Source organism: Hevea brasiliensis, chromosome 2 (genome assembly GCF_030052815.1).
Source record: "Hevea brasiliensis isolate MT/VB/25A 57/8 chromosome 2, ASM3005281v1, whole genome shotgun sequence".
Lineage (NCBI taxonomy): Eukaryota > Viridiplantae > Streptophyta > Magnoliopsida > Malpighiales > Euphorbiaceae > Hevea > Hevea brasiliensis.
The window spans coordinates 111,450,592-111,476,015 of NC_079494.1; the positions used below are offsets into that span (position 1 = coordinate 111,450,592).

General features: G+C 35.4%; 3 protein-coding genes across 6 annotated transcripts; all 3 read left to right on the plus strand.

Annotated features, from left to right (window-relative positions):
• The first annotated feature begins 1,073 nt into the window (after nucleotides 1-1,073).
• Nucleotides 1,074-8,582, plus strand: LOC110634684 (uncharacterized). Of its 2 annotated transcripts, XM_021783780.2 has the most exons (15): nucleotides 1,074-1,437; nucleotides 1,540-1,612; nucleotides 1,728-1,749; nucleotides 1,851-1,929; nucleotides 2,070-2,102; nucleotides 3,871-4,019; nucleotides 4,253-4,409; nucleotides 4,981-5,221; nucleotides 5,370-5,611; nucleotides 6,124-6,387; nucleotides 6,470-6,580; nucleotides 7,222-7,446; nucleotides 7,536-7,739; nucleotides 7,841-8,017; nucleotides 8,125-8,582. In XM_021783780.2, exons 1-15 carry the CDS (start codon nucleotides 1,159-1,161, stop codon nucleotides 8,323-8,325), a joined length of 2,457 nt encoding a protein of 818 aa, XP_021639472.2. In that variant the 5' UTR covers nucleotides 1,074-1,158; the 3' UTR covers nucleotides 8,326-8,582. The 2 variants fall into 2 exon arrangements, with proteins under 2 accessions (XP_021639472.2, XP_021639499.2); XM_021783807.2 differs by lacking the exon at nucleotides 1,074-1,437 and having other exon boundaries at nucleotides 1,738-1,749.
• Nucleotides 8,583-9,164: 582 nt separating this feature from the next.
• On the plus strand, nucleotides 9,165-10,816 carry LOC110634703 (transcription termination factor MTERF8, chloroplastic). The gene has a single exon (XM_021783819.2). It carries the CDS (start codon nucleotides 9,374-9,376, stop codon nucleotides 10,589-10,591), a length of 1,218 nt encoding a protein of 405 aa, XP_021639511.2. The 5' UTR covers nucleotides 9,165-9,373; the 3' UTR covers nucleotides 10,592-10,816.
• A 6,032-nt stretch (nucleotides 10,817-16,848) lies between these two features.
• On the plus strand, nucleotides 16,849-24,794 carry LOC110634709 (peroxisomal ATPase PEX6). Of its 3 annotated transcripts, XM_021783830.2 has the most exons (16): nucleotides 16,861-17,801; nucleotides 18,375-19,010; nucleotides 19,105-19,348; nucleotides 19,507-19,648; nucleotides 19,938-20,121; nucleotides 20,568-20,759; nucleotides 21,353-21,637; nucleotides 21,851-21,922; nucleotides 22,438-22,524; nucleotides 22,636-22,758; nucleotides 22,913-23,023; nucleotides 23,112-23,150; nucleotides 23,251-23,372; nucleotides 23,457-23,601; nucleotides 23,828-23,908; nucleotides 24,353-24,794. In XM_021783830.2, the coding sequence occupies exons 1-16, from the start codon at nucleotides 17,535-17,537 to the stop codon at nucleotides 24,440-24,442; spliced, it is 2,820 nt and encodes a 939-aa protein (XP_021639522.2). In that variant the 5' UTR covers nucleotides 16,861-17,534; the 3' UTR covers nucleotides 24,443-24,794. The 3 variants fall into 3 exon arrangements, 2 of the variants coding, with proteins under 2 accessions (XP_021639522.2, XP_021639529.2); XM_021783837.2 differs by lacking the exon at nucleotides 20,568-20,759 and having other exon boundaries at nucleotides 16,862-17,801; XR_002491036.2 differs by lacking the exons at nucleotides 23,828-23,908; nucleotides 24,353-24,794 and having other exon boundaries at nucleotides 16,849-17,801; nucleotides 23,112-23,155.
• Nucleotides 24,795-25,424: the final 630 nt, after the last annotated feature.

Consider the following 25,424-nt stretch of genomic DNA (forward strand, 5'->3'; position numbering starts at 1 on the left):
AATAAATTAATTTTAAATTTATTAATATTTAACTTGTTAAAACTTAGAGGCTGATTTATTTAGTAGATTTGTAAGTCAGCTTGTGAACAAGTTCACAAAATGATTTGATTGACTAAAAGTATTTAAATTTATACTTATTTTAAATTTAAGAGCTGCATAGTATTAATGTTAAAATTATTATTGAAAAAATTATTTTTTAAAATATAAAATAATTTTTTTATTTTAAATTATTTTTTTAATAACATTTAAAATAAGATGTTTTTAATAGTTATTTTTTGTATAATTATTTTATTATAAAAAATAAAATAATTTCACATAAATTTAAAACTCATTTCATGAGATTTTTTATCAAATAGTTATTTTTTCATAAAGTAATTAATTATAAAAATTTTATTAATTTAATCAAAAAATAATTTAACATTTTTATGTAAAAAAAATACATATAATATTTTTTCAAAAAAAAATTTAATAAATAAATTTAATAAACCTAAATGTGTTTCTATAATTACATAATTTATCTCTTAAATTTTTTAAAAATAATATTATATATACTTCTTTATTTGAGAAAATTTTAAAACTATTTTCGTAATTAATTAATTTATAAAAAATAATATTTTATAAAAATTTAATAAGATAAATTTATATAAAATTATTTTTTTTTCATAATAAATTAATTATATTTTAAATGAAATCAAATAATTATAAAATTTTTCATAGAATAATACTTTTATTGAGAATATAGTTTTAAGTCTCTAATTTTAATGTTAAATAGATATTTAATTAAAATTATATATTATAAAACTTTATAATTTTAAATTTAAAACTAAATTCAGTTATTTTGTAAACTATTGAAACTGAATTTAATAAAAACTCGACCTGGGTCCATTCAATTCATTTCTAACAGAGCAAATTCAACCGATTCGATTCAGCAGGTTTACACTCCAATAACAACTTTATCTGGAAAAGTAAAAAAAGAAATGCTAGGCCATTCGTCAAGCGGTGAGCGTCCTCAAAACTCCACATGTCAGCTATGACTCATCATCAGGCTCCTGACATATGGCGAATTTTCTAAGATCTTTCTTTTCTCCATCTAACCACCCTCTCTTTACTACTACGAAACTCTCTTCTTCTTATCCCCATTTTCCTCCACACTCTTCTATGCTCAAAGCACTTCTCCACTATTCAGCTACCCGTACTGTTAAGTTCTCCTCGTTGATACGGAGAGACTGCCCTTGTCCAAGCTCCTTCTTGGCCTCATTTTGTCGGCCTTTACCTTTCTTGATCGTTTTCCCTCGCTCTGTCGTTGCTTGTTTTCACAGGCACACGGTCGTCGCTATGGCTGAACGTCCTACAGAAACCACGTCCACTTCTCACAAGTACACCAATCGTCTTGCTGCTGAGCACAGCCCTTATCTCCTCCAACATGCCCATAACCCGGTAATTCCATTTCTTTTCATATTCTCTCTCTCTCTCTCTCTCTCTCTCTCTCTCTCTCTCACTTTTTTAATTTGTGTTTTTACTTATTTTAATGAGTTGAAGGTTGATTGGTATCCGTGGGGGGAAGAAGCTTTCGCTGAAGCGCGCAAAAGAGACGTGCCCATCTTTTTATCGAGTAATTCATATTTCTCTCTTGCTTCTTGTGTTTTAATAATTTGGGAAATTGATAGCTAATATGAATCATTTTTTTGTTATTTGTTTATGGGTTCTCTGGTGCTTTCTCTTTGAAGTTGGATACAGCACCTGCCATTGGTGAGATTTTTTTTCCTTAATTTTTTGGAAATTGATTGGACACCTATTAGGAATTTGAATGACCAATAATGAATGTTAATTGTGTGATAACTTTCAATAAGGTGTCATGTTATGGAGGTGGAATCTTTTGAGGATGAAGGAGTCGCCAAATTGTTGAATGATTGGTTTGTTAGTATTAAGGTGAGCTCAAATTTGATTGCTTATATTAATTTAAGTTTCGCACAGTGATGCTGCTTTTTTTTATACATAAGTACATAACATCTCACAAGTAAGAATTGTAATGCTTATCTGTAAACCATTCTAACATGCCCGCGCGGCAGGTCGATCGAGAGGAAAGACCCGACGTTGATAAGGTAAGCCTGCATTTCTGTTGCTATCTAAAGAACAATTCATGATCCTTTTTTGAGAAATCAGTTACAAGTTTAGAGGTTGCCTGGTTATGGCATTTATTATTAGTTTGTGGATTGTCAGTTTGTCTGATCATTGTCTTATAGGCTTAAATGTATAAGATGATTCATTACTATGGTATCCGATTGCTTGTGCTGATGTAATAGTGAGAAATATTTGTTAAATGGTAAAGCTGATATTGGGTCTCACGGCATACAAATCATTGGTATGGTCTCCCTAAAGCAGCTAAGCTCCAGTTTTCCTTGTGCAATGCCATTTTCTCAATCTCCAATCCCTCTCACAGTGCCTCTTGCTATTGTGGATCCATCAAGATTCTTAGGAGCTAGCAATGTTGCCTCGAAAACAGCATTTGATGCTTTCTGATGGGAAGAATGGATTTGGGTGCTTTAGCCATGTTGGAAGACGGTGCAAAGAAGTTGAGAAGTCCTAAAACTTCTTTATGGTTGGCTTATGGTTTCTCATTTCAACTCTTGACCATCCTAATTTCTGGACATTCTTGAATCAAGTTGGCTTGCCTGCAGTTTTAGAAGATAGTAATTGATAAATTGCACAAGATCAGTAGGAGATGTAATAAAGAGTACGATTGAACGGAAAAAAAATGGGACAAAAATTGATATTTATATAACATAGGTGCATTTTCTCAACTCATGGTGTCATACAACATCCAAAAGAAACAATAAATTGAGCAAAAGTGACCTTGCAAGGAAAAAAAAAAGCCCTAAAACTGTTGAAAAGGAGCACTGATGTTCTTGAAGATTGAATAGTATCGTATACAATTCGGTGTTGTTTGTACTTTCTTGATTCCAGGTTGTAATCCTAATTATTAGAACAGCAATGAGCTAAGACTCTACATCTAAAATAGCACTGCCTCTTCTCCCTCACAGCACTGATTCTGGATTAGGGCATAGCTATGTATAGTTACTTCATATACAAAAGGAGAAAGGAAGGAAAATGAGAATAAGTAGAGGGCTCAAGTGGAGCATCCATGTGGTCCGAGTAATAAAGCAGCTTCAATCTGTCTACAATTTTGGATACAAATCCTTGCTATGGAAAATTATTTCTTCCATCAGCCATTCCTGATTCTTTATCGTCTTTTCTTGCCCTTACCTGTGGGGTATTCCTTCTTCAATAATATTATTACTCACTTTTGATAAAAACCTTCAATTGTTTTTATGTTAGTGGATGATGGTTCTTTTCAAAATTCTATCTTTCAAATGCTTAGAATCAGTGCCAGAGGGATTGAAGGTGAAGAAAACGGCATTGCACAAGGAAAATTGAAGCTTAGCAGCTTTAGAAAGACTGTATTAGGGATTTGTGGGAATGTTGTGAGACCCAGTGTCAGCTTTTACTATTTAACAAATATTTCTCATTGCCGCATCAGCATAAGCAGCTAGCTAACAGGTTACGGCTTGCAACAGTGCTCCAATTGAGATTATGTGTGTTTCAGTTATTTTCATGGCTCTTTTTTTTTTTTTTTTCCATGAGCCTAATTTTGTTTAGGCAATACTTCTGGGAGTGTGCGTGAAATTAGGGAGCAAATCCCTTTTGAAGAGCACTTGCCTCTGAAATTAATTTTGTGTAAAACCAAGTGAAATAGAGAGAACCGTACATTTTATGTTTCTTTGGGTTTACTTATGTGATTCCAAGTTTTCCAATATTGTTTACAGTTTTCTTTTTCCCCTAGTGGGATAAGCTGGTGCATTATCTTTGTAGGTTTATATGACATTCGTGCAAGCATTATATGGTGGTGGAGGATGGCCACTTAGCGTCTTCCTTTCACCTGATTTGAAACCTTTGATGGGTGGGACTTACTTCCCCCCAGATGATAATTATGGAAGACCAGGATTTAAGACCATACTCAGGTGATAGCATTTTGATTCTCCTCTTCCTTTTTTCCATGCTTGCTGTTCTGGTTGTTCAATGACCAAGCTCAAACGTGTGTGTGTGTCTGTGTGTGTGTGTGTGTGTGTGTGTGTTGAAATGAAAAGCATCATGAAATTGAATCATGTTTCCTATAAGTTGTTGAATATTGTTGCTTGCTTGCTTGCTTGCTTTAGGCTCCATTTGGTCAATCTGGTATATACTCTTGTTTCAGAAAGGTGAAGGATGCTTGGGACAACAAGAGAGATATGCTTACTAAGAGTGGAGCCTTTGCTATTGAGCAGCTATCTGAAGCATTATCAGCAAGTGCAAGTACAAACAAATTGCCAGATGGACTTCCACAAAATGCTTTGCAATTATGTGCAGAGCAAGTATGACCTCCTTACAATAGAATTGCTGCTTGTTTGGTTGTGCCAAAGCAATTGATACTTGTGAATGAATTTCTTAAGTCATATGATTGAAAAACAGAAGGAATGATTTCCACTGGGGTCCCTTCACTTTGTAATTGCAGTCTTTCTCCCCATTATCATTGTAGGGAAGCTAGAAACATTTTAATTGTTTGGAAATTGACCTGACTGGGTGATTGCAAATTCGAACTGATTCTGACATTGGAGTCTTGCTCGAATCTTGATTCGTTTATCACCATCTTAGTACTTAAATTTCATGTTCTTGCCAATTGTTAGATTCCTGGTTTGCAGGCTTCCATGTTTCTCTCTTTTTTTTTTTTTTTTTTTTTTTTTACTTTCCTGTTATTTTCTAAATGTTAAAAAAACAATTTCCTCTTTACTTGCCTATTATTTTCATTTTAATAAATTATGGTTAGTTTGGAGGATTTACATGTAATGATGAGGACATTTCATACATTTTTTTAAAAAGAAAAAATGTAGAAATGGTACAGTTTTACTTCCTTCTCTCAAGTTTTGTATTTCATTTCTCTTGCAGTTTTCTCAAAGTTATGATTCCAGGTATGGTGGATTTGGATCTGCTCCAAAGTTTCCGAGACCAGTTGAGATCCAACTGATGCTTTACCATTCAAAAAAATTGGAGGATACTGGGAAACAGGGTGAAGCAAAGGAAGGTCAGAAGATGGTTTTCTTTAGCTTGCAATGCATGGCAAAAGGAGGCATTCATGATCACATTGGAGGTGGCTTTCACAGATATAGTGTGGATGAACGATGGCATGGTCAGTATATTCTTAGAAAAGTATCATTTCCTAAAAATACCTTGCAAAAGAAGAGGGATTGGATAATATAGATGATTGGCTTTGTGTTGTAATTTTTCCCCTCTTCTGGAGTGTTTTATGCGATGAACTTTTCGCCCCTTTCTTGCAGTTCCTCATTTTGAGAAAATGCTGTATGATCAAGGGCAACTTGCTAATGTTTACTCGGATGCTTTCTCCATTACCAATGATGTCTTCTATTCACTTGTATCCCGGGATGTTCTTGATTATTTGAGGAGAGAGATGATAGGACCAGAGGGTGAAATCTTTTCAGCAGAGGATGCTGACAGTGCTGAGCATGAAGGTGCTAAAGAGAAAAAGGAGGGAGCCTTTTATGTATGGACCAGTAAAGAGGTATTCTTTCTTTTAAGACTACCTACATTTCTTTTTGATTGGTTTGTTTTCTCATGTTTGAAATGTTGAATGACATGCCTCCCAATTAGTCATGGATGAAGAGACCGATATCTGGGACTTTAGTCAATGAAATTTAGGAGTTCATTTGTTTAATGATATGTAGAATTTATTATGCAAGTTGCAAACATGCAAATCTTTTGATAACAAAATGGTACATAATTTGAATCTGACCTCTCTTTCATTGTATGGATGTTACATAGCGTTTGTTATAATTACACCATCCTGCTTAAAGTTCATAGAGAAGGTAATTCGTCTTCAATCTAAATATCTATCATGGAATACTCAAGTCTTAGTCTTCACCATGTGCTTGGAAAAGCTTAGAATTTTGTTGTTGATGACAGTTGGGCAGCTAATGTATCATTATTTCATTCATAGTAGTAGTAACAATTGTATAGTGAAAATTGGAATGGTGTATTTTTCTAATTGTGATTTTTCTACATGGTTTCTCTCAGATTGATGACATCCTTGGAGGGCATGCAACACTTTTTAAGGATCATTATTACATAAAGCTGCTGGGAAATTGTGACCTTTCTAGGATGAGTGATCCTCATAATGAATTTAAGGGGAAAAATGTGCTTATTGAATTAAATGATACCTCGGCATTGGCATCAAAACTTGGCTTGCCCATCTCAAAATATCTTGATATTCTGGGTGAATGTAAGCAAAAGCTTTTTGATGTGAGATCAAAACGTCCTAGGCCACATTTGGATGATAAGGTTTTTTTTTTTTCATTATTTGTTGATTTTTAATTTATTCAACTTTTCTCGTCATGCATTTAATAGACCATTTGTTTGCCAGGTAATTGTATCATGGAATGGGCTTGCAATTTCATCTTTTGCAAGAGCTTCTAAGATTCTCAAGCGAGAAACTGATGGCACAAAATACCACTTTCCTATTGTTGGCTGTGATGTAAGATTTTACCATCTTTTATCTGGTCTGTTTAATCTATAACTGGTTATGTAACAATAATATTTACAATATCTGGAAGAAAGTTCTCTGGTAGTACCATCATGCTCATGGTTTGATCATACTTATTAATTTATAGCCATGTTCTGTGCATCTGGCTTTTGAAGTTCTGCTTATTCATTCAAACATTTTCTTCCTTTATATCAGTTTAAAACATGGAATGAGAGCTTAATGATGAACTAATTAGTTCTACATCCTCATTAACCATTATCAATTGGAAAATTATATTTGCCTATGATTGTTGGTGCAATCCTAGCTTGGGCAGCAAGTTTTGCGTTTGTAAACAACTCATTTTCCCAAAACTTGTTTAAACAAGCCCCTATCTCTACAAGTTCTGCGCATGAAATCATTGTTTTTGGAGGCCATTTTGATGCACTGGAGAATTTTCTTTCTGTTGTTGATTACACTCATTCTACACTAGACCCGTTAGGGGTATGAGGCCTTTGTCTGGACTTAATTCTCTGAAAATTAGGCTTTTGCCGCTTGTATATGTGAAATTTGAACTGAACTCAAAATCTTTGGATGATATGTTGTATTGTTGTTACATTCTGATCATTCTGCATGTTCAACTCTGCAAATTCCAGCCCAAGGAGTACTTAGAAGTCGCAGAGAAGGCAGCAACATTTATCAGAAGACATCTTTATAATGAACAAACATGCAGGCTACAGCACAGCTTTAGGAATGGTCCATCTAAAGCACCTGGGTTCTTGGATGATTACGCTTTTCTTATTTCTGGGCTGCTGGATCTTTACGAGTTTGGTGGTGGAATCTACTGGCTAGTGTGGGCAACTGAATTACAGAATACACAGGTAAAAGCTGCCAGTGTTCATTTCTCCATGTTAAATAGCAGTTGATAAATGGCATGTAATTGCAAATTTGGTTGGTAACATATTTCCAGGATGAAATATTTCTTGATAGAGAGGGAGGAGGCTATTTTAATACCCCAGGGGAAGACCCTTCAGTTCTCCTCCGAGTAAAGGAGGATCACGATGGAGCAGAGCCCTCTGGAAACTCTGTTTCTGCAATTAATCTTATAAGATTGGCTTCTATGGTGGCTGGGAGTAAATCTGATTATTACAGGCAGAATGCAGAGCATCTGCTGGTAAATGTTGCTTCACTGAATGTAATTCTTTGTCAAATCAAATATCTAGCATTTACATGAGAGATTGAACTTGCGCAACACTTTGTTCTACTGTGATACAGGCGGTTTTCGAGACAAGACTAAAAGACATGGCTATGGCAGTTCCTTTGATGTGTTGTGCAGCAGACTTGATCTCTGTGCCTTCCCGGAAGCAAGTTGTCTTAGTTGGCCACAGGGAGTCCTTGGAGTTTGATAATATGCTGGCTGCTGCTCATACATTATATGATCCCAACAAAACAGTAAGTAAACAGATTTCAACCCATAAGCATGGATTGCACCTTCCCATCTACTTTGCCTTGTTAATTTTATGCAGTTTGATATCTTTCTGTGACGCAATGCATTGCAGGTAATTCATATAGATCCCACTAAAAATGAAGAAATGGAAATTTGGGAAGACAATAATAGCAACATAGCACTCATGGCAAAGAATAATTTTGTTCCAGATAAGGTGGTGGCTCTGGTCTGTCAAAACTTCACTTGTAGCCCTCCAGTCACCGACCCTAAAGATCTGGAAGCTTTGCTTTCCAAGAAACCTGCAGCTGTATGAAGATCCGATTGGTACAAGTATCAATGGAAATTGTAGGCAGATGTTTATGGTCATTCTCTCTAGTTGGAAGTAATGATGGGGCTAGGGGATAGAATTGATGTAGATCATGTACTGTAGTTGAGGTAACTTGGCAGTCCTTTAATTAAGCAGTAAGTGATGTGGTTTTGATTTGATTTGTGATAAGTAAGTCCATATAGTTCACGTTTTATATGTTAACAGAAATTCTAATAAGAATTTAAAATTTTTTTATTATGAAATTAATTTTTATTTAAAATAAAATTATATATATATATATATATATATATATACGCTCTCTTCCCTTATCCATCCTCTCCCCGACTCTCTCCAGCGCGCCACCCTTCATCATTGCCTCTTCCCTCACCTACCCTTTCTAATGTTCAATTTTAGCCAAACTGTGCTTTTATGGGTGCAGGTCGGCGCGTTCAAGGACTCCTCAACATTATTAGCCATGTCCATCGTTAGTTTTTTTTTTTTTTTTTAAGCTGCCAAAGATGTACACCATTGGTTGGATGAAAAGGAGGACCATCAACCTTAAATCAATTTCTTTTTTCTTCAATCGAGGAATTTATCAGATGAAGTGAATGTAAGCTTCTTTTTCTTCTTCAGTTTGTTCTTGGCGATCATGGATGAGGGAAACCAAGTTGTTTCTCTGTTGATTAACTTGGTCATCCATGCAATCATCTGATGTTCTCTGCAAATATCGGGATAATTTATTGGAAAACAAATGAGACTTCATAATTTGATTAGTAGCTCTAGACCTGAAAGGATAAACTCTAAATAAGCTTATATTACCACCTTAATTCTTCATTTTTTTTTTCTATTTTATTTCCAAATTCTGCAATTTATTTCTATTGCAATCTATTTTATTTTCTTAAAATACCTATAATTTTGCCCCCACTTTATTGGGCTTGGAAGTCAAAACCCAACGTTCCAAAACCAAAACCCAGTCCCTGAACCCTACTGGCTGCCGAGGCTTCCTAGGTAACAAACAATCCTATCATCCTCACTCGCAGTTATTCAATCCACCATGGAGGTTAAGGTTATCCAAAATTTCCATGTTTTCAGATCAAACTATCGAAATCTAGCAGTCCCCTTCCTTTTCATTTCCAAGAATCCCTTCTCAATCAGATTGTCGCGAGAGCTAAAGACCCCATTTGTCTCTTTTCAAAGTGAGCCACTTCCTAATGTTATAACCGCCTCCAAAATTTCAACGAACCAAGCCTCCTTCACAGTCGACTACCTTGTACACTCTTGTGGCTTGTCCCTAGAAGCTGCAATCTCAGTCTCCCAGAAGATGCATTTACAGTCTCCGAAGAAACCGGACTCGGTTCTAGCCCTTTTGCGAAACCGCGGATTCTCGAAAACCCAGATCTCAAACCTCGTCAAGAAACGCCCTTTTCTCCTTTTAGCCCATCCTGAGAATACCCTTCTTCCCAAACTTGACTTCTTTCATTCTATAGGGGTTTCAAGCTCCGACCTTGCGAGAACCCTCTCTTCAGACCCGACTCTTCTGACTAGAAGCTTGGAGAACCAAATTGTACCCTCTTATAACTTCCTCAAAAGCATCTTGTTGTCTGATGAAAAGATCGTTTCTGCATTGAAGCGCACTACTTGGATATTTCTAGAGGATCATTCGAAGAATCTTGTACCAAATATTGAGCTTTTGAGAGGAATTTGTGTACCACATTCTTGTATATCATTGTTGCTAACCCATTTCCCTGAAGCCGTGATGCAGAGGCACGACGAGTTTGGTAAAATTGTGAAGGAGGTTAAGGAAATGGGTTTTGATCCAAATAAATCAACGTTTGTATTGGCTGTACATGCCATTTCTGGGAAGGGTAATAAGTCAATATGGAAACGTTGTTTTGAGGTTTATAAGAGGTGGGGTTGGTCTAAAGATGATATTCTTGCAGCATTTAGGAAGCACCCGCATTGTATGATGCTATCGGAGAAGAAAATTATGAAAGGAATGGACTTTTTAGTTAACAAGATGGGTTGGCCCTCGAAGGTCATTGCTCAATTACCAGTGGTATTGTTTTTCAGCTTGGAGAAGAGAATTATCCCGAGGTGTAGGGTCATTGGAGTTTTGATGTCCAAGAGATTGATAAAGCAAGATTTGAGCTTAGCTACCGTGCTGCTTCCAGTAGAGGAGTGCTTTCTAGAGCGGTTTGTGACCAAATTTGAGGAGGAAGTACCTCAATTGTTGAGTGTTTATGAAGGGAAAGTGGATCTGGAGGAAGCATAACTTAGATAAAAGAGAAATTGATGAGATAAAACAGATCTTGGGCTGTTGTTGTCCGCCAATCAGAATAAATGTTTACTAACTTGCTATTTTTTAATCTCTGCAAAGGCGTTATAGCTTGCAATTATATGTTTGCGAGAGCACCAATTGTTCAGTATGGTTCTGTAGTTTTGTTGTGAATTACTTGACATTGAATTGACATTCTATTATCTACCTGCTTCATTTGTATTTGCGGTTACTTTCTTCACAAAGTTAAAGATTGCTGTCAAATTTGGTTTGCTTTAGAAAAATGAACATTGAACTGTAAAATTGCTGATATGCTTGTGGACTCTGGTTCTGACTTGAACATACGTTGTGGGGTATTTTCTGCTTGATTAACAGGTTTCCTTTAATACTCTTCCGATACCGGTCATGCAAGGTGGATCTACCTATTGGTGAGTGGGGTCAAATTAAAAAAAAAAAAAAATCCTAACGTATATTGCATTATCCTCGTAAGAAAGTATAGAATTAGTTTAATATTGAGACATTTGTGCACATTCTTGAAAAAATGACGAGAGGTTTAAGTCCAATGAAATGACTTCACACTCACATGGGCAAATTAAAAAGAGGAGAAAGAAGAAAAAGGGTGTTGGCATAATTTATTTTTAAAAGATTTTTTTTTTCTTTTGTAGATCCCTTATCAAAAATTTTTTCAGCAAGAAGAAAAATATTTCAAGAATTTTTTTTATTATTATTCACAATGTTTGAGCTGAAAATTTTTTAAAAAATTAGAGTAAAATTTTTTCAATTTTTTGATAGCAAGGTTTGGTCTCTCTATCTATGCACATAGAGTTTTTTGCACTGTAAAAAAAATTTAATTTTATATAAGGGGCCCGCGACTATATATATATTAAAATTTTATATACATTATTATTTTTTTTTTCTCTTAATAAATAATTTATTATTGTGCATAATATTTTTTAAAATTAAATAAAATAAATTTTTTTAACACCCTGACTTAACCACCTAGCTCCGCCCTCGCTATCATGCCATATTCTGCTAAAAAAAGTTGCACAATCTTGAATGTGCATATCACGATATGTCAGGTTGTGATGTGAAATGTATTGATCTCCATGGCAGTTGTTCCTGTTTTGTGTTTCCCCATTTTCTGTGATAGTGGGATCTCATCAAGGAGCATTAGGCTGTTGGGAGGGGGGGGGGTTGGGAAATAAAAGAGGGAAATAAAAATAATGTGAAAGTTAATTTTTTTTTTTGTTTGGATATTAGAGAGAAAAATAAGGAGGAAAAATAGCTTTTTAAATAGTAAAATATCTACTTTGTTCTTTTTATTTGAAATTAAAATAAATAATTATTAGAATAAAAAGGTAAATTTATAATTTTTTCACCCGCTTTCTCTTCAAAATGGAGAGAAAATAAATAGTAAATGCATTTGTTATTTTCTACCTTTATTTTCCACTCTTTTTAATTTTTCCTCATTCCCAAATAAAGAAAAGAGAGAAAATATATTTATTTTCCTTCATAATTTTTCTTACTCCCTTATTTTCCTCCAATCCAAACATAGTGGAAGTCTAATATCAGGTGGTCCATTGTAACTGATACTGCAAATAATATTCTTTTTTTTTTTTATATATATATAAGGTCCTGTGATTCCACAAAATGCTTCCTTCTGAGTAAAGATTTTAGGAGCAGGATTTTACGCTCAAGAACATAGGCGACACATACAAGGGAAATTCCAAAATATAAAAGAAAAGAACCTAAGATCCTGTTTACTTGCAAAAAAATAATTTTTTTATTTTTCATTTTTTAAGAATTTTTTAACTTTTATTTTCTATAAAAAGCAAGAAAAAAAAAACATAAAAAGTGTGATTTATTTATTAATAATAAAAAATATTTTTTCTAATTTAAAAAAATTTTGAAAAGATATTCATATCTTTTATAATTAAAAATTTTATTTTATTTTTAAAATTTTTAATATATATAATAAATTATTTATTATTGTAAATAAATATTTTTTTAAAAAAATTATAGTATAGTTTTCATTGCAAAAAAATCACTATTTTTATTCAAAAAATAGAATTTTTGTTAAAACAAAAAAGCAGAATAATTTATAACTCAACTCAACTCAACTAAGCCTTTATCCCAAAAATTTAGGGTCGGCTATATGGATTCGCTTTTTCCACTTTGAACGATTTTGGGTTAAATCCTCAGAAATGTGTAATGCTTCTAAGTCATACTGTACTACTCTCCTCCAAGTCAATTTAGGTCTACCCCTTTTTTTCTTTCTATCCTCTAGCCTAATGTGCTCTACTTGTCTAACTGGAGCATCCGTATGTCTACGCTTCACATGACCAAACCACCTCAATCTCCCTTCTCTCAACTTATCTTCAATTGGCACCACTCCTATCTTTTCTCTAATACTTTCATTACGGACTTTATCTAGTCTAGTATGACCACTCATCCACCTTAACATTCTCATCTCTGCAACTCTTATCTTAGATGCATACGACTCTTTCAGTGCCCAACACTCGCTACCATATAGCATAGCCGGTCGTATGGCTGTACGGTAAAATTTTCCTTTTAATTTATTGGGAATCTTACGTTCACATAAAACTCTCGTGGCACGTCTCCACTTCAACCATCCGGCTTTAATCCTATGACTAACATCCTCCTCACATCCTCCATCTACTTGAAGGACTGAGCCTAGATATTTAAAGTGATTACTTTGGGACAGTACCACTCCATTCAAACTAACTCCTTCCCTATCACCAGTTTGGCCTTCACTGAACTTGCAATGCATGTATTCTGTCTTCGTTCTACTTAACTTAAAACCCTTTGACTCTAGAGTACTTCTCCAAAGTTCTAGCTTCCTATTGACTCCTTCTCGTGTCTCATCTATCAGAACAATATCATCCGCAAACATCATGCACCAAGGAATACTCTCTTATATATGTTTCGTCAGTTCATCTAAAACTAATGTAAAAAGGTAAGGGCTTATGGCTGATCCTTGGTGTAATCCAATTGAGATCGGAAAATCTCTTGTGTCCCCTCCCACTGTGCGCACAATAGTAGTTGCTCCTTCATACATATCTTTCGATACTTGTATGTACCTAATAGATACCCTCTTTTGTTCTAACGCATTCCATAAGACCTCTCTTGGAACACTATCATAAGCCTTCTCCAAATCAATAAAAACCATGTGTAGATCTTTCTTCCCATCTCTATATTTCTCCATCAAGCTTCTAATGAGAAAGATCTCTTCCATAGTTGAGCGACTGGGCATGAAACCAAATTGATTGAGAGAGATAGAAGTATCATGACGTAGTTGATGCTCCACAACTCTCTCCACAACTTCATAGTATGGCTCATGAGTTTAATTCCCTATAGTTTGAGCAACTCTGTATGTCTCCTTATTTTTAAAAATAGGTACTAAAATACTCTTCCTCCATTCATCAGGCATTTTCTTTGAGTTTAGAATCTTATTAAATAATTTAGTTAACCATGCCACTCCCATATCTCCCAAATACTTCCACACTTCAATTGGTATTTCATCGGTTCCACAGGCTTTACCTACTTTCATTCTCTTAAGTGATTCCTTTACTTCTAAAGATCTAATCCTTCTAGTATAATTTACATTCTTTTCTATTGTTCTATAATCTATATTCACGCTATTTCCATTTTGACTATTATTAAAGAGATCATTAAAATAATTTCTCCATCTTTCTTTAATGTCCTCATCTTTCACCAACACTTTTCCTTCTTTATCCTTAATGCACCTAACTTGATTGAGATCTTGACATTTCCTTTCTCTACTCCTTGCTAATCTATAAATATCTTTCTCCCATTCTTTAGTTCCAAGTTTCTCATATAACTTTTCAAAGGCACTGCTCTTGCTTGGCTAATCGCCTTTTGCCTATTTCTTTGGTATATTGTACTGTTCATATGTCTCATTATTATCACATTTAGGTAATTTCTTATCCATTCCCTTTTCTCTTCACTGCCTTCTGTACTTCCTCATTCCACCACCATCTCTCTTTTGAGGGTGGTCTATGTCCTCTAGACTCTCCAAGTACTTTTCTAGCTACTTCTCTAATATTTGATGCCATCTCCATCCACATACCATTAGCCTCTATATCTAGCTTCCATGCTTCGGACTCGAGAAGTTCATTTTTGAACTTCACTTGCTTTACTCCTTTGAACTCCCGCCACTTTGTTCGAGCTACACTATTTCTTCTGACCTTACTTGAATTATTCCTAAACTTGACATCCAAGACCACCAACCTATGTTGACTTGTTAAAGCCTCTCCTGGAATGACCTTGCAATCCTTGCATAGAGCTCTATTTGTCTTCCTGGTTAAGAGGAAGTCGATTTGGCTTCTATGTTGCCCACTTTTGAAAGTCACTAAATGTGACTCTCTTTTTATAAAGTAGGTATTTGCTAGTATTAGGTCGTATGCCATAGCAAAATCCAGGATGCTTTTTCCCTCCTCATTTCGACTGCCAAAACCAAAACCTCCATGAACATTCTCATAACATTGCCTATCACTTCCTACATGTCCATTCAAATCTCCACCAATGAAAACATTCTCTTCATTCGGTATGCTTTGCATTAAATCATCCATATCTTCCCAAAACCTTTGTTTACTCTCACTGTCTAGTCCTATTTGTGGGGCATAAGCACTAACTATATTTATTGTTTCTCCGTCTAGTACTAGCTTTACTAGTATAATTCTATCTCCTACTCTTTTCACAGCTACTACTGCGTCTTTCAATGTCCTGTCTATGATTATACCTACTCCGTTCTTGTTTCTCTCCTTTCCGGTAAACCACAATTTGTAACCTGAATTACCCACTTCCTTACTTTTCTCTCCTACCCATTTAGTCTCCTGAATGCAAGCAATATTCACCCTTCTCCTTTCCAAGGTATCCACAAGCTCCATTAATTTTCTTGTAAGTGATCCAACATTCCAAGTACCAACCCTGATCCTTCTCCTATCCTGCTCCTTCCTAATTGGTCTCCTTCTATGATATCTTCTATTATTTTCTATGTCTATCTTGTGTTCTGTTCCACTATTTGTTCTATTATCTGTCCTATGGACTAACTTCTTTACCCACACCCGTCCATGATGTGGGAACCCTTGCTCACTTAACACCACACCCGGGCGCCGGCATGGCGCGTCGCTTTCGGTGAACGCCCTACACCCTTGCATATTTATCACTACACCCGGGCTCCGATGTAGCGCGTCGTTAGTAGAGGATGCCTTTTATAACTGGTCTCCTTTTATAACTATTTTTAAAATTTTAATTAAATTTAAAAAATCAGAAACGGTGACCAAAAAAAGAAAAAGATGGAGTTTTAGTTTGAACCTATGATAGATGGGTGAGGTACCAGCTTGTTAGTCCAATCCATGAAAGAGAGCACACCTGCTGCTCTGAAAAGCCAGCTCAAGAAGTCCCCGGTATTCTTAACATCGGAGGCTTAAACATGCATAATACCACCCAACAACAAATGGGCCAACACTATGCGAACCATGCATACCCAGACAGGGAATGGCAAGCCAGCAAGGGCCCACTTAGCCTCACCCAAACAACTAGACCCACCAAACTAATCCGTCCATCTTTAATGCCCCCCACTTAGGGTCATAGGCCCGCGTTACCGAGCCCGGCGACGATTACCAATGAAAGGCAAATTTTGTAGTTGTTTTTTGTCAGTTGCTCTTCCGATGTGGGATGCTGGTTTGTGTCAGTGTTTGTCAGTCATTAACAATAACAATTCTCTCTTTTGCTACAACGTCACAAATTTTTCGATTTTTTAATTGAGTCCTCAATTTTTTTTTTTTTCTGTATGAGGTTGAAAATATTTTATATAAGTAATTTCTTATCAAATCTATCCAAATGGATGTTATCAAATCCATCATATTTGCTAGTAAAAAAAAAAAAATCCATCATACTTCACATGATGTCACACATAACGATGAGGTAAATTACTTATTTAATATGAAAAAATTTAAAGAATTAACCTTACCCCACTTAAAATATTCACAACTGAATTCATTTTACTTGAACTGTAAAATAAGAAAAATAAAAATTTAATCAATCTGAGCTAAATATTGTTAAATAATTTTCTACATTTCATAAATCTTCTACTTAAAAATTTATTCAGACTTTTGAGGATCACATGTACCCAGAAAACTTATGAAAAATTCACTAAAATCCTGCCCAAGCCGATTATTGCTTAAACCCAAAATGTTCCAACAGCACACAACCTTAGGACAAGAAAGCAACACACGGCTAATGCGCTCATCCCCACCACAGCTCAAGCACAAACTCACACTTGCACCCCTCGAAAAGCTAACATATCTGCAGTTGGAAGGATATTTCGACATGCTCTCCATAAAAAATCCTTTACCTTTGGAGGGATTTTAAGCCTCCACAAATTCTTCATCCTGAGGACACCCCAGTAGCTCTAGAGATTTCTGAATTATTGAGAAGGATCTTGTGAGCAGATCCAACTGAGTAAAAGCCTTTCTTCTCAAAATGCCAGATTCTTTTGTCTTCCTCGCACGTCGAATTCTAACGGAATTTTAAGAATGCTATCGACTTAATCCTGAAAGAAACGTTGTATTTATAAACAAATTTAGCTAAAAAACAATTTTTTTTTTTTTGCAGAGAAGGATGGAGACAGAGGCCCAGCCCAAAAGGGAGAGGGAAAAACCAAAAGCACACGCTTACGTTGAACAGTTAATTTTGGCGTCAACATTGCAAGGACCAATGCGAACGTAAGGAAATTTTCATCGATTACGCCTCTCGCAGTTCTATCCAACTGCATTAGTGCAATATCAGGCCCAGGCTGTGCTGCTGTTTTCTTACTTCACCTGCGTATTTTCGTTGGGATACATGGATATTCTAGAGAATTAGGGTTCTATACTGCGGCTAACTCTGTGCAACAATGGTCGAGAGAAGGAGGAAACCTCTGGTTCTCTCTTCAACCAAATTCCTCGTTGATTCTGTACTCAGCTCGTCCACTCTTTGTGAAGGGGTCCGACTCCCCGGAGATGATGTGTCGCCGAGTTTGCTATTACCAGCGGGAATTCTGCGATTTTCGAAGGCCAATATCGGCGTTTCAGATTCTAAACTAACTTCTCTTGACGATTCTGCTTTGGTTGGGCTTTCGATTGCTGTTCTCAAACGATTGGCTGTAACTTCTGGTTCGCTGGTAAGCTTTCACTGAATAAATTGCAAGGGGCAGTAAGTAAGGGAAGCTGTTTGGTGGATAGGAAGATAAAACAGAAGGAAGGTTTTCGATGCTGTACTTTTTGGCAGTCGGACCTAGAAAATAAAATTTCACTCAACTTTTATCTGCCGAGTTATTTGGCGTAGTTGAACAGAAAAATTTATGAATGATTGGAAATTAACCTCCTTTTTTCTTGGAGGATTCATTGTCAGTTTTACTCTGGTTTTGTTATTTTGTCCCCACTCTTTCTTAATGGGTTCAAGAAACCAGAGGAAACATAGTTTCTTGCTCACATTATTCTGCAACAATCTTTTGCTTTGCAAATTCATAGAAATGAAATGTAATTTGCTGCAATTAATATTTGCTGATTAGTGATTACAAAATTGTTTACTGCCATGCATAATGACCTCAATTGAACTGTAACAGACTAGATTTTGTGGTGTGAAATTACCTATAACTTCTTATTGTTCTCCATTTTTTTTAAAACATTTTATCGATTTCTTGTAAAAGCCAACGGCTGATGTAATTTTCCTCCCCTTCTCTGTTCAAAACTAGGTGCTTATCAAGAATATTGAAACAAATGTACAGAGGATTGCCCAGGTTGTCATTCTAGATCCCCCCAGGACCCATGGACATGCATCTGGTGATAAAGGACCAGTTTCTCATTCTCCAAACACAATGCTTGTCTTTCCTTCATATAGACTTCCTTCAGATGACCCTCCATTATTGGACCAAGATATTGCATATCTCTCTCCTCTATTAGCGTTTAACCTTGACTTACATGTATCTTGTTTGAAATCACTTGTCCACCAAGGGAATGAGACCTTAGCAGCACTTTTTGACAGTAAGGTGGATGATAAGACTACTAGAGAAGTTAGTGATGGTTCTTTAATCACTTTAGGATTGGAACCCTTGGCTCAACTGCCAAGATATGCCTCACACTTGAGAGTTTCTTTTGTTAAGATACCAGAATGTGGTACTCTGGAATCTTTGAAAGGAAGTTCATCAGTTGAAGCCGAAGATCGCCAAGAATTGATTGATTTGGCATTACACAACTATTTTGAAGTTGATAGATACCTAGCAAGAGGTGATATTTTCAACATCTGCATAAATTGGAATTGCAATTCAGTTATTTGCATTCCTTGCAGCCAAAGGTCACAAAATAGAAATAATAACCTTATCTACTTCAAGGTAAAATTTCCTGTATTTTTCCCTGTTGGCACCAAATACCAAGGGATTGTCATAATGTGCCAGGCTCTCATGCAAAGGTAATTGATATCCTCAGGTAGTGGCTATGGAGCCATCCGATGAAACCATTCTTCGAGTGAATCACACTAAAACAGCCCTAGTTCTTGGGGGGGCTGTTCCTTCTGCTCTTCCCCCAGATCTGTTGATTGATGGAGCCAAAGGTTTTTCCCCTTTCCAAGTAGACACAGCAAAAACTTTGGCCTCCATACTTGCACCACCTTTGTGCCCATCAGCGCTTTCTTCAAAATTCAGAGTTTCTGTCCTACTATATGGTCCAGAAGGTGTGATTCTTGCCTTGTGATTCATTATTATCATCACAAAGTAAATTTATTTCTTCAAGTGATCCCTCCTAACAAAATCTTTGATTATTGACACAGCATGATTTTGCTATGGGCACATTAATTACTAAAGATAGGTTATTTGTTTATGACTTTTGCAGGATGTGGAAAGAGGACAGTAGTTAGATACATTTCCTGTCGCTTGGGCCTTCATGTTGTGGAATTCAGCTGTCATAATCTTATGACATCCTCTGACAGGAATACATCTATTGCACTCGCTCAAGCTTTCAACACGGCTCAAAGGTGAAGCAGTTGATTTTTGGACATGGCATATGCAAGTTGTTCCAGGACTTGTGAGCTATGGAATTCTTTAATCTAGCTTTATGATGCCAGTACTAAATTGTTATAATATCACGTATATGTTGCATTTTTTGAACTCTCATCATTGGCTTTTTCACTTAATATCCTCTATTGAAGAATGAAGAAAGGAAGATTTTATCTTATTTGCTGCCATTTTTTTTCTCATCTAAGTGAATGTTCTATGTATATGTTACATTACTCTATTGTTCCTTATGTCATGATCTGGTGACAGATATTCACCCACAATTCTTCTTCTACACCATTTTGATGTCTTCCGAAATTTGAATTCGCTAGATGGTTCACCAAATGATCAAGTTGGTCTCACCTCAGAAGTTGCTTCAGTTCTTAGGGAATTCACTGAACCAGGTGCTGAAGATGATTACAATTACTCCAACGGAAAATTAAATGGTGATCTTGTAAGATGTAACTTTTTATTTCTTTTTAACAAGACTGTTCTTAAACGAATTAATAAAATTTTCAGATATCTTGTCTATCTTCCTCTGTCCTCCAAAACATGGTTGAGACCCTCCAGCATAAAATGGAGAAAGATTCATAGAAAGTAGCAGCACAGTCATGAAAGAAACAAAAAAGAACATGATATGTTGGAATAGCAGCCCAACATCTCTAGGAATCGAATTAACGTAGAAGACCGATAACTGGGAGATTCAAAGTGTCTTTCAGTGTCTCGGGACTGAAGTACTTTCAAAGACTCTTGCTTCATAGTTTTACAACTTTAAGATGTTAAGGCAATTTCTGCTCGTAGAAGGGAAAAACTATTATTAATTACTAATTACTCAAAAATAAAACTTGTACTCTGTTAGGATTTGTCAGGGATTCTTACTCTTATACCTTGATGATGCAGCCGGTCAAGGATACTGGAAAAATAAGGAGGCATCAGGTGCTGTTAGTTGCAACTGCTGAGAGTTCTGAGGGCCTGCCTCCAACTGTAAGACGTTGCTTCAGCCATGAAATAAGTATGGGTCCTCTGACTGAAGAACAAAGGGTTGAAATGTTGTCTCAGTTACTGCAAAGTGGTTCTGAGCTCCTATCTAATGTATGTCAAAAAAGTAAATTTTCTTTCGTTTCTTCTCATTTTTGGTGAATAATTGCTATACATCATGCTAAATTATCTCCAAGACTCCAACAGTGGGAATAAAAGTTAGTTTCTTTTCTCTTTATTCATTTGTAACAACAGATTTCTAATTATTCTTCCCAAAAGCCAGTACTTTTCCCTCTACTCTCAAGCATCATTTGCTGAATATTAGTCTCTTCTTTATATGAGGTGTGTGTACATTGTGAATTCACAAAGCGATTTTTTAGGTATGGTGAGATTATTTAAAACTATTCATTTTTGTTATGCTTATCATGACCATTGACATGGAAGCATTCATTTTAGTTGACCAGAAGATTGTCTTGGACTTTAATTAGTTGATTTTTCTAGAACCTATCAGTAAGTGAACAGAACTGCTTTATGAGCTGGAAAAAGTGTTAATTTTATTGATTGAGGTTATTGAGGATTCATGGGTATCAATGTAACTGGTAACATTTCCTTCAAGTAATTCTGTTTCATGATGATCGGAAGTTTTTTTTTTTTTTTTTCAATCATGATCATTAAATAATATGCATTCAGATAGTTGCTTCTTGCAGATTGGATTGGAGGATGCTGTGAAGGACATAGTGGGACAGACATCTGGCTTCATGCCACGTGATTTGCGTGCTTTAGTTGCCGATGCTGGTGCAATCTTAATCTCAAAGTGCAATATTCAAGTTGATGAAGCTAAGCTCGAGGACACGGGTAGTTCTCTTGGAGCCAAAGCAGCGCAGGACCAGGAAACATGCAATGATATACCTCAGGTTATGGGGAAAGAATATTTGCCGAGAGCCTTGGAGCGGTCTAAGAAGAGGAATGCATTGGCATTGGGTACTCCAAAGGTTAGTTAGCTCACCAATGGTAATTTCAAACCATAATGTTACATAATTGTCAATATCAAGCATTAGTTTGCATTTTGAAAGATAGAGCTTTATCTTTTCTTTAGGCAGAAGTTTTAAATTATGTAGGATGTAGCCTTCATCTTAATATTTTATTTGGAATGATTTCGTGTATATGAATATCTATTTTTTTTTCTCTGAATTTCTTCACCACAGGTTCCTAATGTGAAATGGGAAGATGTTGGTGGGCTAGAGGAGGTGAAGAAATCAATTTTGGATACTGTTCAGGTGGCCCTCTTCTTTACCTTTATTGCCTCACTCACATTGCATTTAAGTTTAATGTACACAATGAGGAATAGCTGTCTCCATCTTTATAACACAACCATCACTTTCTAAAATCCTTGGGAAAGTAGAAACTCTATTCCTTGTTCTGTTACACGTTATGTTTCACAATATAAATAATTTTATTTTGTAAAGAATCTATGACTACAATCTTAAAAAAGTAGTAGGGGTTAAGAATTGCCATAATGAAGGAACATATAAATGGAATTAGAGGAGTTGGTTAATTATGTTCTGGCAGGCTTTTGTTTGTTCTTTATGATAGTTAAACAAGGGAATTCAAAATGGTTATGGCATTATATTATTTTTCATCTCTTTTTTTTTTTTTTTTTTTTAACTCAGCACATGCTCATATGTTAATTAATATATTAAATATCGTGTAGAATGTTGAGAGCTTGATGACCAACTACTATAATGCTCCCTTATTTTATCTAATTGAGTATACGCATTTTTCATATCTGCAGTTACCTCTCCTGCATAAGGATTTGTTTTCATCTGGGTTGCGCAAGCGCTCTGGTGTTCTGCTATACGGTCCTCCGGGGACAGGAAAGGTGGGTTCTACTATAGCATTTCTCAACTTTCCATCTCTGGTTAATAACTGAAAAAAAAAATTAAAAGAAAAAGAAGAAGTTGCTTTATAACCTTTTAATTTTGAATGTCAGACTTTACTTGCAAAAGCTGTAGCAACAGAGTGTTCCTTAAATTTTCTAAGTGTAAAAGGGCCTGAATTGATCAACATGTACATAGGAGAATCAGAGAAAAATGTCCGTGACATTTTCCAGAAGGTAAGGAGTTTCTTCTTCTTTTTTTTTTTTTTTTTTTTTTTTTTTAATTTGTGCCCTTTTAATGTGTGTTTTTGTAGTCAGCATGACATTCTTTTCTGAACTGATTTTACTTTTGTTTTTGCTCACAAATTTTCAAAGTGTATGTTCTTTGCAGGCAAGATCAGCACGCCCCTGTGTAATATTCTTTGATGAACTTGATTCTCTTGCTCCAGCTCGTGGTGCCTCAGGAGATTCTGGTGGTGTTATGGACAGAGTAGTTTCTCAGGTGAAGATATTTTTGCTGTCATTTTGGAAGATGTTTCCTCTGACTTAATCACTGGTTACTTAATGTGGCAATATTTGTCCCTCAGTAGATGCTTGCAGAGATAGATGGCCTAAATGATTCTACACAAGTAAAGTACTAATGGTCTCTTTTAATATAATAGTATTTTTTTTATTTCCTGTTGCTTCTATTAAAAAACAAATGCCTCTTGTTTCTTTCCGGTTCTTTAGGACCTATTTATCATAGGGGCAAGCAACAGACCAGATCTAATTGATCCAGCACTTCTTCGGCCTGGCCGATTTGATAAGCTGCTATATGTTGGAGTTAACTCTGATGCATCTTACAGGGAGCGGTTAGCATTCCTTACATTTCATATGTATTTGTTATCAATTCCATGTACTTATTTCTCATTCTCACCTGTTCCTTTACTTCCTAGGGTCCTTAAGGCACTTACCCGTAAGTTCACATTGCACCAAGATGTCTCTCTTTACTCAATAGCAAAGAAATGCCCTCCAAACTTCACTGGTGCAGACATGTATGCTTTATGTGCAGATGCTTGGTTTCATGCTGCAAAGCGCAAGGTGGGCCAGTTATATCAGTGTTCATGGAAGTATGGTTCCTATTCAGTTTGTGACTGTAGGGATAATTGCATGATACTTAAAGTGCTTTATCTTCTTGACATTTGGCATAGTTATAATCCCTTTCTTTTCGTCCTTTCGTTTAACTAACCATCCTCCAATTATTATACTCTTTCTGCCATGCTATGAAGTTTTGCTTGCAGTTTAATGCTTCATTATTGTTGTGCAGGTTTTGAGTTCTGAGTCAGAGTCTTCTTCCCAAGTCCATCAAGCTGATTCAGTGGTTGTTGAATATGACGACTTTATAAAGGTATGCAATTGAGGCTAGAAGAAGATAATAATATTTTTATACCTTATCAGCATAAGAATATTTGTTTGTTTGACACAATGGATCAAAAAATGATCCACAAATTTTGGCCATTGTAATAAAAAATTCTATAAAATTTTGTTCAATTAATTCACAGATCCACACTGGAACATGTTCAGAATGCAGAGACATTCATTTGGAGCTCTACATTTTTAATGTTATGAGTTCTTCTGAATTGTTGGAAACTACCAAATTAATTATAATTAGTTTTTAGTAAGGCTACAGTTAGACTAAGATAATATAATTTTCAAGGAATTTATACTTGACACATAAAATACCTAGACATTAATTCTCTTGGTAAAATTAATCTGCCAAAAAAATATATATGTATATTCATCTATTATAAATACATTGTAAATGTGTCTGGGTGCTACCTCCTTGACTTAGGTATTGGGTGAGCTGTCTCCTTCCCTTTCAATGGCAGAGCTTAAGAAGTATGAGTTGCTGCGAGATCAGTTTGAAGGGGCACCAAAATAAATTCATGGTGAGTGGCTATAAGATTCTGTACCATATCACAATGGCGGTCCGAGGTCTGTATGCATTTGTGCGCTATGTGAAGCAGAACGATTTTTGGTTTGATTATTTGGGTACAAGAAAATTATACGTGTGATACACACGCTGACTAAAGAACTCCATACAGTGTGTTTCCACTGGTTTATGTTGCCCAGGATTTGTAATCTTAAATGGGACCGCTGCTTAACATGCTTACCGTAATACAGCTTGGATTGGGTTGTCGGTCCCAAGAATTCTCACCCATGTGTACTTTTTGGAATGCCATGCTGAATACTGAATGGTGGTTTCAACTTGAATACAAACGTTGATTGTGAAATTCGTTACCTATGGTTTTGAATCTACCATCGGATTCTGGTCCAACGAAAAAAATTGGAGGTTTTTATTTTGGAAAATGCTTGGTGTAAAAAAAATTGCTTACAAAAGTTACACAAATAAAATGAAATATTCACTTCAATTTTAAGATATTTAGGCTTCAAATTAGTTTAGTTTTTCACCAAAATTATTTTCCTTCAAAATTCAACCAATCATAATTCTTTTATTTTTTTATCAATCAGTCATTAATTTCTTAATTAATTATATCTAACTAAATTTTTAACCAACCAATAACTCTTATTAATTTCTTAACCAATCATAGCCCATCAAAAATTTAATCAATCATGTTAAACACAACAAAAATTCAACCAATCACGATTGATTTATACAATATGTTAAAATCAAAATAAATCAAAATAAATCAGACTAGTCGAATCGATTTAATTGAGAATTGGACCAATGACTAATTTAGTAAAAGCTTTAATCCATTTATTTAGCAATTTTGAGTTGACCCATTTAAATCAGGCTAGTAAGTAGTGAACTAATTAAATTATAAATCAAGTAATTATAATTAATTAAATTAATTAATCAAGTAACTATTAATAATTAGATCATAAATTAAGTAATTATATTC

Coding starts and splice junctions, on each gene's coding strand:
- LOC110634684 (XM_021783780.2), top strand. CDS start 1,159: ATGCTCAAAGCACTTCTCCACTATTCAGCTACCCGTACTGTTAAGTTC. Junction 7,740..7,840: donor AGAATGCAGAGCATCTGCTG/GTAAATGTTGCT, acceptor ACTGTGATACAG/GCGGTTTTCGAGACAAGACT. Junction 8,018..8,124: donor TATATGATCCCAACAAAACA/GTAAGTAAACAG, acceptor AATGCATTGCAG/GTAATTCATATAGATCCCAC.
- LOC110634703 (XM_021783819.2), top strand. CDS start 9,374: ATGGAGGTTAAGGTTATCCAAAATTTCCATGTTTTCAGATCAAACTAT.
- LOC110634709 (XM_021783830.2), top strand. CDS start 17,535: ATGGTCGAGAGAAGGAGGAAACCTCTGGTTCTCTCTTCAACCAAATTC. Junction 20,122..20,567: donor GAAAATTAAATGGTGATCTT/GTAAGATGTAAC, acceptor TTGATGATGCAG/CCGGTCAAGGATACTGGAAA. Junction 23,909..24,352: donor AATATGACGACTTTATAAAG/GTATGCAATTGA, acceptor TCCTTGACTTAG/GTATTGGGTGAGCTGTCTCC.